Source organism: Lates calcarifer, linkage group LG9, assembly GCF_001640805.2.
Source record: "Lates calcarifer isolate ASB-BC8 linkage group LG9, TLL_Latcal_v3, whole genome shotgun sequence".
NCBI classification, from domain to species: domain Eukaryota; kingdom Metazoa; phylum Chordata; class Actinopteri; family Centropomidae; genus Lates; species Lates calcarifer.
In genome coordinates this window covers 10,819,483-10,835,979 of record NC_066841.1, presented here as the reverse complement: position 1 = coordinate 10,835,979, position 16,497 = coordinate 10,819,483, and the positions used below count along the sequence as shown (strand labels likewise).

Here is a 16,497-nt window from a genome sequence, read left to right as displayed (position 1 = left end):
TGCATGCAGACTTTTGCTAGAGCAATGTAGCAGAGTGTAAGGAATGATATATACTTGAATATACTTAATGGAAATGCTCAAGGAAAGCCCCAGCACTTGTTACACCTCTGCAGTCTTGTGTAAGGCTGATAAGCAGATTGGCAGCTTTTATTTAGTGACTCTCATGTCTTCTGCAGAAAACGAATTAGTTATCATTAATTTTCTTTGATATTTAGCCCTCCTCCAGTTTGCAAAGTGCTTGTAATGGTGGTGAAAGGACTGGTGAGAGACTTATCCCGCTGTCTCTTTGAATCTGCTTCTTTCAGTGTTAGCTCATTTCAGACACTAACTAAATAAAAAGGTTTTTTCAGTGCAGATGTTATGCTAGACGCAGGTGTGCTGGCAAATCCTCTTGAGCTTTTGTCTCACAGTGAAGTGCTTCCTCATGCAACAATTTGTAATTATAATGCAGGCACTTTTTTACATTCATAATTCATTTTCTAGAGTTTATTCTGTTTTGTGATGTAACTTACTGTGATTGTAGATTTTTTGGCGAGATGATCCCTCTCCTATTGTCATATTTTTCTGTATGTATGTTTTGCACTCTGGTCCTTTGGCCTTTCTCTGTTAGCAGAATGGAGCTGCCCGCTGCTCTGGGCCAATTAGCCAAAGTAGAGGCGTCGCATCAAGCTAGTGGGCACAGTGAGGGGTCAGGGAGTGCGACACGTCTCCACTGACAAGAACCGCTCCACTCCACGGCTCACCAGTTGGTATTGGTGTAGGGGGTGATGGCCCTGTCTGGCTTCGGGCACCCAGGGGTGTGACATGTGACAAGTGAGCGGGCATGCCAGTTTGTTTTAAAAGGACTAGTCGTTATGATGGCAAGTGAAGTCAAGCAAAGGGCTTATGTATGCACTGGCTGCCATAAAACTGTATTAAAGTGTTTGTGCATCAATGAATGTGTGTGTTCAGCAGGCAGTGGGTGGGCGTGGAGGCACAGGAGCATGACATATACTCATATTGACACCTGTCATTGAGGCTATGAAGCATAAAGGCAGCAAACATTAAACCTGCATGAGGTTAATTGGGATTTGTATTGTACTGTCCATGTTTGAAGCACTGTTGTACCTCTTTGGAAGGTGTTAGGTTGCCCCCCCCCCCCCATGCATACACTCCTCCTTTACACCCTTTTCCTCTCTTGTCTCTCCCGCGGACTCCACTCAGAGAGTGATGTCTGCGCCGTCCCGCACTGCACCGTAAATTAGTCCCGGGTGGTGACATGGTGCTTGCTGGGTAATTTGGACAATGGGGCGTTTGACAGCTCACCCATCACAGCTACAGCGCCCCAGGGAGCCACTACTCCTCCTGAGCTTTTCTCTCTCTCCTCGCGCTCTCCTCTCCCTCTCTTGGTGCTGATGGAGTGACTCTCTAAGTAGCAGCATCATTCTCCAATCAACCACCAAAATGGCTTTTCATCCTGGAGGGAGCAAATCGTGGGGTGGGGTGGGGGGTTGGGCTGGAGGGGATTGGAGGGTACAAGGTGGGAATATACAGCACAGAGAGAATGTTGGAAAACCATAACTGCCAGAAAGTGAGCAGAAAAACATTTAGAGAGGCAGTAGAAAAACATAGCGTGTGAGTAAGAGAGATAACATGGTAAAATCCCAAAGTGAGAAAAAAACAGATGAAAGATTTCCCTTGGTCATGCATTAAAAAGCTTTCAATTAATTGCTACTTTAAGGTTGTACAGCTAACAAGAATGCACATGAACACAGTATAAAAATGTAAAACAGCTAAATGCTTTGTAAGTGCCAGTGATAAATACTTGTTTGTGCATCAGAGCAGTGTGACCTTTGCTCAGAGGTGAAAGGTTTACATTTGTCTTTAAACAGACGTTCAGTATATATTGACCTTTACTCTTCAGTGTTGCTGTTTCCATGGCAAATAAGACTATTTTTCTACAGTGTTTATGTTAACACCTGTAATCTGCAAAAGGAGTAAAACACTTTCTCTCTGTTAGTCATGGATTTAAGAAGGTGACTGCTCACCTCTGGTGATTCCATTATCACTTTTCTTTTAATTACAGAAATGATAATGATCCAGTGCTCTGAAGATCACAGATCATTTGAAAATTGGATTTTAAAAGAAAATCTGTTAAAAATGTGATTTTAAAAATACCTTTTCTAAGGCAAACAATAGTAGCCTATAATTTATTGATTTTTTTATTTAGGCAGTATTTGGCACATTTTTTGCAGGTCCTTTACATTTCTCTCCTTTTTTCTATTACCAGAAACATTGTCTGTTCAGTTTTTAATTGCAAAAGACCTTTATTGCTGGGGTGAACGTGCATTCTTGTGGCAGGAAGCACAGGAACTTTTAGATATGCAGTGACATAAAATCTATTTAAACTTCTACTTTGGGAAACTGAGTGTTTTTGAGAGTGAAAATTAGTAAGAAATTAAAATGATGAGCCTTAATTATCATGATGCTTTGACCTTGCCTTTCCTGGCACTGTGATGTGGCTGGACAGACAGTGGCCAAGGCCTAGCATGACCCTGGCAACCACCAGCTGCCTCCTGCCAGAGTGCAGCCAGAGAGGGCCGAGTGAAGGTCAGCGATACGGACCAGAGAGAACATGTAAATACCCCCAGTGAGAAAGATATGACTGGCTGTGCAATGACAGGAAGAGAGAAACAGGACTGGGCTCTGAAATTGATTACACAACTTAATGACTGGTTTTACTAAGTATGTTTCTCTTATATTGGATTCTCCTCTTTTCTGTGCATTTAATAAGCTAAGAGAGAGATAGGTGAAATGGGAAGAGGAAAACACAGGGTACTTGCAGATTTTAAATCCTTATCTCCAAATCCACCCCTCAGTGCTATAACTGCTTTCTTTTCAGCTCCCTGTTTTGCACTTAACTGCAGTGGGCTAAATCAATTTGTGCAGATTCATTTTTCCAATTACATCACATTCTCTAGTAAAGATAAGACCCGTGAGTTGGACTTTTCTATAATGCCCCGATTGAATTATTCATTTGGTTTATTTGGTGGCTTTAGTGTGCATGAGCTCTCTCCAGGTCATTGCGATTCTGGCCTGCAATGGAATGACTAGAAGCTGCAAAGTGATTGGGAGGTAAATGTTGGAGCCACTTGACTCTTAACTTTAGGGAATGTCTGCTTGTTTTTCTTGACTTCTCCTCCCCTGCTAGGTTGTGTGATGGCAGGATTCCCTAGAGATGAAATATGAGTGTGCTTAGCACGCCCCAGCAGAGAAGCTCAGATAGGACAGGGGCAACGAGAGGGGTCACCAGCCCCCAACAGTAATCAATAAATACCTGCTGCAGCCAAGCGTTAGATGGGGCCCTGCAGACAATGTGTGTAGACACATTAGTGTATATAAAGCACTCGGCTGGAAAGAGACATTAGAGTGGAAGGAAGCCTGGGCTCATTTTGCCTGTTTCTCATAGAGCTTCTCAAGGATTTTGCTTTTAAAACAACAGCCATACATATTGATTTAAGCCACTGGGATGTATGGGTCTTTACTTAATCCAATACTAACAAGTATTGACTGGAGAAAGTCGTTACCATTGATTTATGTTCACTCAATATAATGGGTAGGTGTGCTCAGAGCTCATTTATAGGTAGATCTGATTGACAGTCTATTTATCCTGCTTCAATTGACATGACAGCTGAGTGGTTTATTATTCTGCTTGACCACTCAGCTGCAAACCACCTCTTGTCCTTCCTCACAGCAGCATAGCATAGCAAAGCAAAGGAACAACATTCCCTGTTGTCTAGCTATCTAACCAAGCACTTACTAGTCTTTGTCTCTATTTGGAGCTGGAACATGTACGTGAATGATGCAAAGGACAAGTGGAAAGAAAAGTGAAAGGGAGAAACAGAAAGAAGAGGGTGAAGAGGACAAATAGGAATAAAACAGGAATGAAGAGGGGGAAGATTTATGCCAGTGTTCATTCTTGTTCATGCTTGACTCTCCCCTGATGGAAGGGAAACATTGGTCCCAGTGATACAGTGCTTTCCGTGGGACAATAAATCTGCTTGAGAACAGATAGAATAGAGAGAGCTTATCTTGCACAGTGGTGTCAGTGGGCAGCATTCAAAAGCTGTTATCGCAGACACTCATACAATATATGAAATAAGAAATACAGTCTTAGAAATATTCAGCAGAGGCTTATAGTACAGGAAGACAGGTGACAGATACTTTATATACGGCTTACATGGAGTGTATGTACTATGGGAATGCATTTTTCTTATGTGTATCAATATCACATCTATTCATCTCTATCTGTTTGTATCTATATTTGTTTTTTGTGATGTAGATGGCCACATACTTTTATAAACCCACTTATCAACAACCCAAGAACTGATGAGAAAAAGGAACAATAAGAAGAAAGAAAACTATTTACAAATTCAAATTTGACCCTCACTGTTATTCTGGTTTTGTCATGTAAGTACTTGAAGTCTTTAGATTTGGAGGTTTGTGCCTAAGAAGATGACCAGGTCCTGAGTGACTGTGGTTTCCACCGTCTGATCGTAGCTATGTCATGACGAATTGTGCCGTTATGAAAGGTTTTCAACATACCTTACAGTATCTTTTACTGTAATCTTTTAATCTTTTAACAGTGTCTTTTAATAGTGTCAGCATATTAAACACTGTAGAGAAAGCTTCCTAAGTAAGACATAATGCTTTGAATGACTTGTTGGACTTTTCCCCTGTGATCCACTAGAGATGGATTCACAATGCTGGCAGCTAAGCGTGTAAAAATCTTGTCTCATGTGCTTTGCCTTTAAATGTTTCTCCTCCTTCACTCAGAAGCCATGTAGGACAATTTACAATCAACTTTGGCTTCTAGTGACACATGATGTCAACGTGTAAAATCACAGGGCATTTACAGTACGAAGGAATTTGTGAAAAGGCGATAGAGAAGAGCTGCAGTTGCCCAGGAAAAAGAAATCGCAGGCTGGACATTGACTCAATGTCTAATGCATTGTGGATGTCCTGTCGTCAGTTTTCACTGTCCTCAGCACAATAGACCTCATTAATGTGACTAATGAAATGATGATCCAGTAATGGTGGTATACTGATTGCAGAGTTGAAGAGTAATAATGCTTTAGGAGGTATTACTGTAGCTCCTTTCAAGGTATACTTGAACTGTATTTGCTGGATGATTCTTTATATAGCCAGCTAGTGCTTATTTCCAATGGAAACTATTGATGTAAGCCAGTCATTATGCCCCTGTTGTGTCTAAGATTCAGTGAGGTGATGGTTACCCAGACAACGTTAAAGGAAAATAGTGTCAATACAAACTTGTATAAAAATGAGGAGCACAGGAAACTTGAACTTTGGCTAACTGGCCAGCTCATTTTGGTCTTGGTGAACTGCTACTGAATAGACTGAAGTACTGCAGGGTGCACACTCTAACCTCACACATTGATTTGAATTTCTGTGTGTCTGGTGTAGGATTTCCACACTTTTCTATGCATCAGTATGTATTTATATAACACATATTCTTTTTTTAAGCTCAAGATGGGCTCCTTTGTGTACATCTTTCAGGCGCATGTCTTATCTCTGAAACTGTGCTTTAATATGTAGCTGTGCCAGGGTTATGAGCCTGGTTTGACTTTGATTTGCTCATGTCCAAAATGTAATCATCCCTTAATATTGTTCCACTCCCACAGCTACTGGAGTCGACTCAAGCCAAGGAGGGGCTGATTGCCAAGACCCTCTCATACCTCTCTTCACTCCCACTCGCTAAGCTTGGATTAATTTGATTAATTCTGATCCTTCTTTAAATTGCCTTTTTCAGACCATTTTGTCCTCTACCTGATGAATTCATTGACAATGCGAGAAGGCAAATTTCATTCATTCATTAACTTCATTTTGGGGGCAATATGCAGCTCATTTATCTTTAAAACTTTTTGTAGTTGGGATGTGGAACTGATATAAAATTCAACTAATATTCAATTTGAGTCTTAAAATATTCACTAATAAGAGTTACAATATGAATTAGGAAAACTCACCCCAATTACAGAGCAAAATACAATTTGAATAAAAGTGCTGCAAGGACATATTTCATTAAATTTTAAATACTTAATATGGAGGCAATTCAGAATTTTTCTGATTAAAATCAAGCTACAGAATTACAAATGCTTGGAAAAATCCATATTGCTCATCAAACAATGGAGGCATGCCATATTAATATTCCTTTTAAAGCAATATGACACTGTAAAGGGGTGGGTGGGTGGTGGGGTGTTGTTATTACACGCACTGTAGCTGTGTGTATCCACAAAGATTGCATCATGTCGAACATGGCAAACCCTAAACTTCTAAACTATTTTATCATGAACCGTCTTCTCATTGCATATGAACGGAGGCAGTGCAAGGGGGAGCTAGAAAAAACATAATGTTTCTCTTTGAGCTTTTTGTTGCTCTCAGTATTCTGTTCACCAGGGAGGGAGGGAGGAGGTGCTGGGATGCTGGGTGTTGAGGGGAGGGAGCGGCGTGATTGGTAAGAGACGGGATCTTTCATTTTGTCATGTGGCTTGTTTTTTCATTTCTGGGCTGATTTTTCACTGGAGGGCTAGTTCCATTCACTTGAATGTATTATTTCTCGCGCTGAGGAAGTTGATGAATTCGAATATCTGTGAGCGAGTTTGTATGTGTGTGTGTGTATGTGTGTGTGTGTGTGTGTGTGTGTGTGTGTGTGCCTCTGTGCGCTTTAATGCCTGCGCGGGTGTATATGTGTGTGTGTGAGCATATGAGGCGTGCGTTTCTCTGTGTGTAAGGCAGCCACGCTTTCATGGCTGTTTCAGATCTCTCTGCCTCACAGTTCGACAGAGCGAGGGAGCCAGGAGGGAGAGAGAGATGGAGAGATAATGGGAATGGAGGGTGAAAGAAGGCTAACACAATCTTTAATGAGTTTCCTTGGCTCTCTTTGCCTGTTTCTGGGTCAGGGTCCCCTGGCTGAGGATGTGGGTGGACTGAGGACTATGGAGCAGAAAAGAACAGACTAAACCAAGGTCTGCTGATATAGACTTCCACATTAAAGAGTCATCACCTACATAAAGACATAGAGGATGAAAAGCTTGACACTGTTTCAAAGTTTTTTCTTCTTTAGACAGCAAAAGATGAAAGTTGATCAGCTAATGATCTTGTTCCAGCTCTTCATTGCGCCCACACAAACACAAACTGTGTAAAGAGGTGGTTTCTTTTAAAGGTCAGAGGTCATTTGAGGCCTTACTGCCTCCACTCAATTAGCAGCAGATTAGGAGCCAAGGAAAGAAAGAAGCAAGTTTGAACTTTTTTTTTTCCCTGATGAAAAACAAACACAACACTTTCATAACAGAACATAGACAAACCTCTCCTCCCCCCGCAGTGAGGATGGCTTTGGTCATTTTCTGATTGGCTCCCCCTGCCCTTTCATTTCCTAGCAATCAACTTCAATCTGTGGCAGGTATGGAGGGAGAGATAACATTAGAGAGACATCGTGGGGAGATATCTGCTCAGCCGAGACATTATTTAGTGCTCCCAAAGCATCCAGGAGGCAACCTCTGTCAGACAACAAGGCTCCAGCATGTCCACACAGGACAGGGAGGCGGGTAGATAGAAGGACATGGAAGAATTACTGATGGGCTGATAAACTCTTTTGTTATCCGAACAGTCTACCTTCCCGCTTCTGTCCTCTTGTGCTATGTTTCTGTCTGTCTGCCCAACTCCATTTCAATGTCTCAATCTACGTCTGCCTGGCTGAGTTACTTTCATCGTCTCTCTCTGTTTTTCCTCCTTCTCTCTCTCTCTCTCTCTCTCTCACTCTCAATCGCTCACTTTCTTTCCCTCGCTCTCACCTTCTGTTTCCCACTGTATCTCTGTCTCTATTACTCTGCCTTCTTTCTTTCGCACTTGTGAATAATTGATGTCTACCGGTTCGATGGTAAGAATAGAACAGTTCTGGAGGTGACAAATGGGGTGGCGAATAGGCCTCATCCTCCCCTCTTCAAAGAGTTAGAAAGTTAGCCGTGCTCGCTCGTGGGCGTGTATGCCCATATATTTGCGTGCGCTTGTGATGCCTTGTGCCACTGCGAGCGTTTGTTCGTGTTTGTGAGGGAGCGGGCGCGCGTACATATACAGTTGTGTGTATGTGATTTAAGACAGGGAGATGAAAGGGAGTTGTAATTACAGGGATGCGTATCTGTCTACTGCAGAAGTATCCGAGGAATGGCACAAACTGGGCCAAAAGCCTGAGGTCATTAGATGTGCTGCATGTGTGTGTGCATGCCTGTGTATGTCTGTGAGCCTGGTGTGTGTGTGTGTGTGTGTGTGTGTGTGTGTGTGTGTGAGAGAGAGAGAGAGAGAGGGGGAGACAAAAGTAAAGAGACAGAGAGAAAGCGAGAGAGAAAATGGGAGACACAGAGAGATCAGCTTATAACTTCAGTTCCTCAGAGTCAACCTCTGAACTCTGCTTCTCATTATTGGCTCTGCCTTGCTCTCGTTTCTCAGCAGTAGCTGGTTGTGGTTAGACCAAGCAAGGCCCAGTTTCTGTAAATCCATGCAGCCTTATTGCCTGAGAGGAATCCCAGAATTTCCTGCTCTCCAAAATACACTTGTGTAAACATTCCAAAATATCAAATGATAGGGATTTCACTGTGTTCAGTGCGAATGGATAATCCCATGCAAAGACTGTGGTTATAATACACTGTCCCACTGTCTCTTGTCTGCTTTCCTTTCTCTCCCAACCCTATCTTTTCCTTCTCCTTCTCTTTCTTTCTGGGCCCTTCTGCCTCTTCTCCCTTCTCCCTTCATCTGTCCTTTTTCTCTGACCCTCCCATCTCTCTCTTCTCCAACACAGTTGAGGATGACTTCATTGGTCTCGGTGAGCTGCCGGAAACCTTTCCTTCAGACCCCCCAGAGCCGCTGCCTGTGTTTTTGATGGAACCAGAGGAAGCCTACATTGTCAAGAACAAGCCGGTCAACTTATACTGCAAAGCCACGCCCGCTACCCAGATCTACTTCAAGTGCAACAGCGAGTGGGTTCACCAGAAGGAGCACACTGTGGAGGAGCGGGTTGACGAGAACTCTGGTCAGTGAACAGATCGGCTACATACATATTAAAGTGCGCATCTAAAGAAACTGTATCATAAAAAATATTCATATACAACAAATTTGCATTCACAAATGCATCCTGTATGCTGCTATTTGTTTTAATCAATTTAACAAGGAAACGTCTTGGAAAATATTCACTTTTCAATTTTCAGTATACTCGATGGATATTATTTGTTTCCCCCACAATATCTTGTTTTATGGTTATGTTTAGAAAACTCAGCAGTTGGCTAAGCTTAGTTGAAAATTAGTAAAAAGTACTGAAAAGACGATTCTAACTTGCAAATGTCCCGGTCACAGGTGTCAAAGTATGGCACCCAAACTTTCCCCCATCCTCTGCCCGATGACTTCTATGCTGTGCAGGGACATCACACTTCATTGATTGGCAAAAATCTTGTTGTAAATTAGTAGCATGTAATCAAAATTTGTAGGAGGAAGGGTTGATCAAAGCATACACACATACTATATGCTCACAAAAATGTGTGTACAATACACAGCTTGTCTGCTTACCAGTTTTACAGGGCAGTATATTTGATCATCTAGTAGCGTCCCCTTATTTTCAGAAATGGCCTGACTAAGAGGGTCCTAGTGAGGACATCTTTCCTTTCTTTTGGCACTCAAGCACCGCCACTTCTGTGGTGTTTGTGTGCCTTTGAATGTATATATGTGTGTGTTTATATACATGTTTGTGAGCATCCAGAGGAAGTGAGGGTAGTGAATCTCCAGCAGGGTTGTTTTCGACAGAATTCAGCCCCTGAAGGCACCCGAGCCATTACACACAACAGCCCAGCACTGATTGGCTGCATTCAGCTGCTGTATTGGAAATTGAGTTCTTTCTGTCGCCCACAGGTACCAATCACATCGCATTTACCCTTTTCATCCCACTGTTTTGCCACACAAGTCTGCATGGTCACACACAGATACACCGACAGCTGCTCCTTCACTTAAATGCGAATGCTTTGGCGTGTAAGATCATACTTATGTACACTTTAAGGATCGGCAAGCATTCTGTTACATGTTGTATCTGAGGTATTTAATAAAGAATACCTCTCAAGTGTTGTTGACTGAGCTGTATGAAAAACACAGTTTAAAGGCAGCAGCCAACACATACACTAAAGGAGTGTTGCAGCACAGTAGGTACAAGATACAAAAGCAGATACACAGATAGAAAAAAAAGTGTTGCAGCCAGCACAAATATAAATGGAGTATTGAGAAAAACAACCTGAATCCAACCTGAAATCCTTTCATTTCGACCTAGTGTACTTTAGAAAGAATGCACAGATCTGAGGATGTGTTTCATGGTTATGATTATGACAAAGAAGAGGGTTAAGGTAGCAGTGGCTCTTAGCCTCTGTGTCGGAAGGTTTTGTGCTAAAAGCATCAACATGGAAAACAGCCCACACATCATACACGCACCCACTCTACACAGCCATATCCACAGGCTATTTACTGCACAGATATTCATTCATTTATGCTCTTGCACCCCTCACACAGACACACATAGCACGACTAGAGCCCAAAAGATGTGTGTAGCCTCTCTCAGCCCACTCCATTGCTCTCTGATTCCCCCAGATTGACAGAAAAGGAACACCGATAGAAACTGGCCAGCCTGGTCAATACCACTGATAGTGTAGCCTGAAGAAATTTGATCTCTCCCTCTCTACCCTCCTCTCTCCCACCTTCTTTGTTTCTCTCTCTCTCCCGTCCTCTCTCTAAGTCTCACTTTCATGTTGGCAAGGACTTATGATCTTATGAAAATAAGACAAAATGATGGATAATGAGATTAAGAGAGTGCAGGAGACTGAGGGAGAGGGAGAGAGTGAGGACAGAAACTGCAGATGTTGGTGCCCATTTAGGCTAGAGGCATCCATTTCATCCTTATCCAGATGTTTGACTGCTGTCCACTTCATATACTGTACACACACACAGGAACAACATTGTAGAGCTGTATGTGGGAGTGTGTTTTGTATGTTTTTAGCACTTGAAGCTAAAAGCTTGGCAAGAGTTGGCAATCCAGTTTAAATCACACAAAAAATGTTTTAATAGCATTTTTGTCTCATCGAGGGTGAAATAGAGTGCCAATAAAATGTATTTAAGTATTTATTGTCTTACAACACTGTATCAAAATCCAATGTCAGAAAATACTTGAAGTGAACAGAGATCACTTCAAAGTCATCTCAAGCAATAACAAATACAAAATGCACTTTATTTTGCCTTTTTGCGTTAATAAATTACCACAGGTGAAATTACACATTAAAATAGGGTAGCGCGTTCTGTCAGGTAGAAAATATATATCACAATAGGGTAGCAAAATCTTGACAGGTAGAGCAGGTAGAGAATATTTATCACAATAGGGTAGTGTATTCTGTCAGGTAGAAAATATATATCACAGGTCAGTGAGTTTGACCTCTTCAAGACTCTAAAGGTCACTAATGAACTTCCTGTACTGATCGCTCCAACTCTGAGGTCACATAAATAACATTGTTAAACTGCTACTAGGGTAGCACATTCTGTCAGGTATCACAATAGGGTAGTGCATTCTGTCAGGTAGAAAATATCTATTAATTAACTGGGAATCACTGCATATTTTCAAGGGGGTGATTGTAGAGTAAATGCACCTGTACTCTAGATTCTAAGCATTCCTCAGAGTATGGTTAAATCAGAGTATGACACAGCTGTAATTCTGCCTACCGCAAGATGTCCTTAAAAACTGAGTTGGCGTTTAAGAAGAAGACTCACACTTGCCTGACATCTTGGCTACAGTTTGCTGGGAGATATGTGGGAGATTCAAGTCAGCTGTAAGAGGGTTGTATGATGTGATGAGACCAAACCTGAGCTTTTTGGTCATCAGACAAACTCCAGTCCAATTATTTGGTATTTGATGTAATTAATTCAGATCACTCTGTAGTGATTTGTCACCTTGACATTCAAGGCTCTTTTTTGTTGATTGGTGTCACATTAAATCTAATCTGATTCAGTGCTTTAACATAATGAACCATGAAAACTTTCAGTAGACTTCAGTAAACTTTTGAAGACACAAATAACAATAATTTTGAAGATGTTTGCATCATGGAAACAATTACCTGCTAAAAACAAAATTTGTGCACCATCAATAGATGCAGTGTAATCAAGAAAATGGGACTTGATTCACTGATAGCCTTTCTCTACACAGTGTTCTTCACAGCATGAAACAACTCACCTGCACCTGTTTTCTCACTGTGCCTTGTACCGTCCAAAGGCTTTTCTAATCCAATGGATGTGACACACAAGCACTTGATACAAATAACCCAAAAAAGTACATATTGTACATAAAACTGATTACTATCTCAAGTGGTGTAACTGAACATTATCATTTTCTAAGGAGCAGGTGATTACATTTAGAAAATAATAGACCATTTGATTGCAGGTGATTATCCTTTGAGCAGCAGCCAGTTAACACAATAAAAGATCAGAAAACATGTGTGCTTGTCCCAGAAAAGTAGATGAAATAACAAATCAAAGGACAAGGGGAAAAAGTTTATAGAATGGACTGTTTTTGCACCTGTTTAAAAGAGTTGTTGTTACACTTGAGCTGTTTTGCATGAAATACTGGGGATACACAGGAAAAGAAGCCACTGATTCATATCATGGGTAGAGAAAGTGTCACTTATCAAGAAGCAGGAATGAAAAAGTGGTGAGAAAGAGCAGAGCGTGATGGCAGTTTTGACAAATAGCCTTCTCCACAGTTAGGATTTAGCTTTAGATGCTTGTCCTGCTGTCACCTGAACACGGCACCGTTTACCTCTCGGTGTTGAGGGCAGGCTATAGTCTCCTGTGAGCAAAAGGAGCATTGATCTGAGCAAATGAGCAGCAAATTAATTATGAGTAGGCACAGCTAGTGTAATATACACTGGAGACAGCTTGTCACTCTCTCTGAGATATGAGTTAGAAGATCAAACAGGAGTACTCTCCATCTGGCCCTGATAATCAGAGCACTTACTCTCTTTCTCCTCCTCCTGCTCTCCTTCAGTGACCAATGCCTCCTCCTCTGCCTGACTGGTCTGATCAATAATATTAGCCAGTGCTAACGCTAAGGAGCCAGGCTAGCTCACTTTAATGACCACATTAATAATGAATCATCTCCAATGAGGCGCCCTACTTCAGCCAGCTATTAATGGGACATATTGTAGAATCATTTCTGCAGCTAATGGCCACATTGACGGGTGTGAAGCAGCCCGTCATTGCCGTCCCTGACATGGTCACACTCTCACACTCTTGATTGCAAACTGAGTGGATTTCTGTGCTTGGTTGTTATCATAGTTATGCTATACACTGTACTAAGAGCTGCTAGCTGAGCAAACATATGAAGTCACAGGATGAGGTCAGCAGGCTCAGCTCAGAGCCCCACTCCTCTGCAAGAGTGATCCCTCTGAAGCGTTTCAAGTACAACACGTCAGAAAGAGTTTAATCCAGGTTTAGTAATCGCTATGAAGTCACGAGTGACTCTCAAAGTGGACATACAGCTTGCCGTCATCGTCACTTTAGGCTATCCTACAGTACACACGGCCTATTCTAACAGCATCAGACAGCTAATTCACCACTGCAGGACCTTCCTCAGAAACAATCAGGAGCACAGACAGAAAAAAAATTAACTGATTCTGGCGTGTGTTTTACACCCTCAGAGAATTCATATCTACTTATTGTTTCCACTATTGATTTTCCCTCTGCCTCTTTGTGTTAGATGTTCTCCCAACATCACATCCATCCTTGACATTCTCAAACTAACAATACACAGCCTCTCAGACAAACACTTTGGCATACAGAACAGACAACCACAGACGCACACCGTTGGGCTCACGCATACAGGCAGAGGCAAACGCTCGCACAACAGACGCGGCTGTTCCTCTGCCTGTCGGCACACTGTGTAAATTTTACATGAGAGCTAAGCTGGTGTGTGGGATGTCGCTGTGCCTGGTGTGTGTGCCAGAACAAGGAGGCTGTGTGAATGCACTGAACCTGAAGTAAAATGGCATGTTCATTTTTTATACCATCCATTCTCTTTGCATTTTTCATTCAGACACCCAGTGTATAAGCCTACTCAGACTGCACAATATGTTCTGAGCCTTTGTATAATTTGTGGTAATTCAAAGGAAGAGGCTGAAAGGTAATGGTTATAAACATACACATAAACAGGGTGAGAAAAATATATTGATACTGTCAGTCTCATGTGGATAGAAATTACAGTTAGGTTTCTATTCAATTTTAACTATAACAAGTCATAAACAGCAATTATAATCAATGTGATTTGTGTGACAAGGTGTCTGTCATGGTGTCTTTGCCACAGAGATAGTCACAAAACAAAGATGATATTGTATTCGTAGAGAGTGCTGTGTTTGAGAAATGAAAGGAACATGACAGCAACAGTTGTTTGGTAGTCTTACACCATTTGAGACTGGTCCATCTTGTCTCTGGTTGAGTAGGTAGTGAATCACTATGTAATGAATTAGATTTCAGGCAAAGATAAGGTTACCGACTGACGGAACATTGGGTGATGATGAGTCAATGATCTGTGACACAATTTCAAGGCATTTCAAAGTGATGTCACATCAGTCAATGCATGGCATCTCTTAGGTAAGCTCAGTCAACAAGAACTAAATAGAATAAGAGTAATTTGTGCAAATTGCTGAATATATAGTTTGTACAATAACAGTAGTAACAATGGTTTGATTTCTGTGTCAGAGATGTCATTTTACTGAATGTAGACACACCCCTGCATTGTCAAGAGACATTTTGAAAACATTTTTATTTAGCCATTACAATGTGCAAGAACAGAGTAGAGTATCTTCAAGAATAATGAGATGTACACATCCCTTTTTCATGCTAGTGAGTCTCGTGCCAGTGGCTTGTTGACACATTCAGACAGTAGCAGTCTTGTGGGAAGACATGTCAAAAATGGCAAGATTTGGTCAATACTGCAGGCAGGCTGGGACTATGCACATAACCACCAAGTACAAGAATTGTGTGCACAACTCATTAAACTTTGAATTGGATGTGTTACAACTGCAATGGACTCCCAGTTTCTGTCAGTCTGTCAGCTAACAACAAATATGGCTACAGAGCAAGTCATTACCAAGTGAGTGAATAAAGAGCTGTAGAAAAAAAAGAAGAAAAAAAGTTGCCAGGTCTGACATAGTGGTTTGTAAAACTGATGACAGAGTCTGAATTTGATATACAAACAACATGATCTTAATGGTTAGGGCCGGTGGTGGTGGTGGTGTAATGGCGTAGGGAATGTTTCCTAGGCACACAAAAGCCCCTTAATACCATATAAGAATGATTTGAATGTCATAGTCCACTTTCACATTATTGCTGACCAGGTACATGAGTGTGACAGTTCCCAAAAAAATGACGTCAACTTGACTTTTTTTTTCCATTGGGCTGCACAGCCCCCATATCTAAACCTAATAGAGCAGCACTTTGGGGATGAGGTGGCATGGAATATTCACCACATGTTCTTCTGAAAACCTGAAGAAGCTGCTGCAACACTATTGAGTCAATGCATCCTGTAAAATGTTTCCAGCATGAATCCATGCGTATTGAAATTCAAATTGTTCTGGAGGCCAGCACCATCCACGTGGAACTATAGGGACAATCTAAGCATCTAAGCGCATATGGAATAATTCACTTCTGTTAGTTGCCATTCTGCTCACTTTGGGTTCAGATACTCAAGAGTGTTTCATAATGTCTGCAATATGGAATCTGTCGTGCTGCAGTAAATTTCTCTTTTTCATAAGGACTTCATGATTCTACAGTTGATCTCTTGCAAATATCCTACTCAGACAAAAAAGATGATGGATTGAGAGCTGAAATAAGGCATGATATTGCATGGGAAGCATTCATATCTTGCACCGCGCAATACATATGCATGCGCTCAATTCGTATGCTCTCGCACATAACGCGTATACGGACGTGCATAGGCATACACACACTGTAGCTGCAGCATAATCTGCTCTAGAGGGGCAGCTGTGGGTAGAGGCATTTGTTTTGGGGATGATTTGTTTGTTTGGGTCCTGGCACCCAGATGAGCAGTAATCAGAGGAGTTAGCAAACAGGATTGTGTTAGCCATGATGCAGAGAATCCTCCCCCACAGGGCCCGGGCCCAAACAGCTCAACACTCTGGCTCTAGAATTGGGGCCAGACTGACACAAATGCAGACAAACACACACACATGCACACACCAGTGTTGAGGCATGAGATGTGACTGGTGTAAATTACACTGATTTGTGTGATAGGATCTACATTATCCATTTGTGTGTTGATTGCTAGAGTATATGATATCAACTGGTTTGTTTTTGTCTGTTTTAGGTACTCATTTTCATTCAGTTGATAAGTAACAATGTGAACTTTCTGTGATTCCC

At 41.7% G+C, this 16,497-nt stretch overlaps 1 protein-coding gene across 3 annotated transcripts in view; it reads left to right on the top strand.

The window, feature by feature from the left end:
• The window catches only part of unc5cb (unc-5 netrin receptor Cb), a 108,520-nt gene that overhangs the window by 51,466 nt on the left and 40,557 nt on the right, over nucleotides 1-16,497 (top strand). For all 3 annotated transcript variants that reach the window (XM_018685217.2, XM_018685218.2, XM_018685219.2), the window contains exon 2: nucleotides 8,849-9,079. In XM_018685217.2, the coding sequence (XP_018540733.1) occupies nucleotides 8,849-9,079 (231 nt within the window). The remainder of the gene's footprint in view (nucleotides 1-8,848; nucleotides 9,080-16,497) is intronic.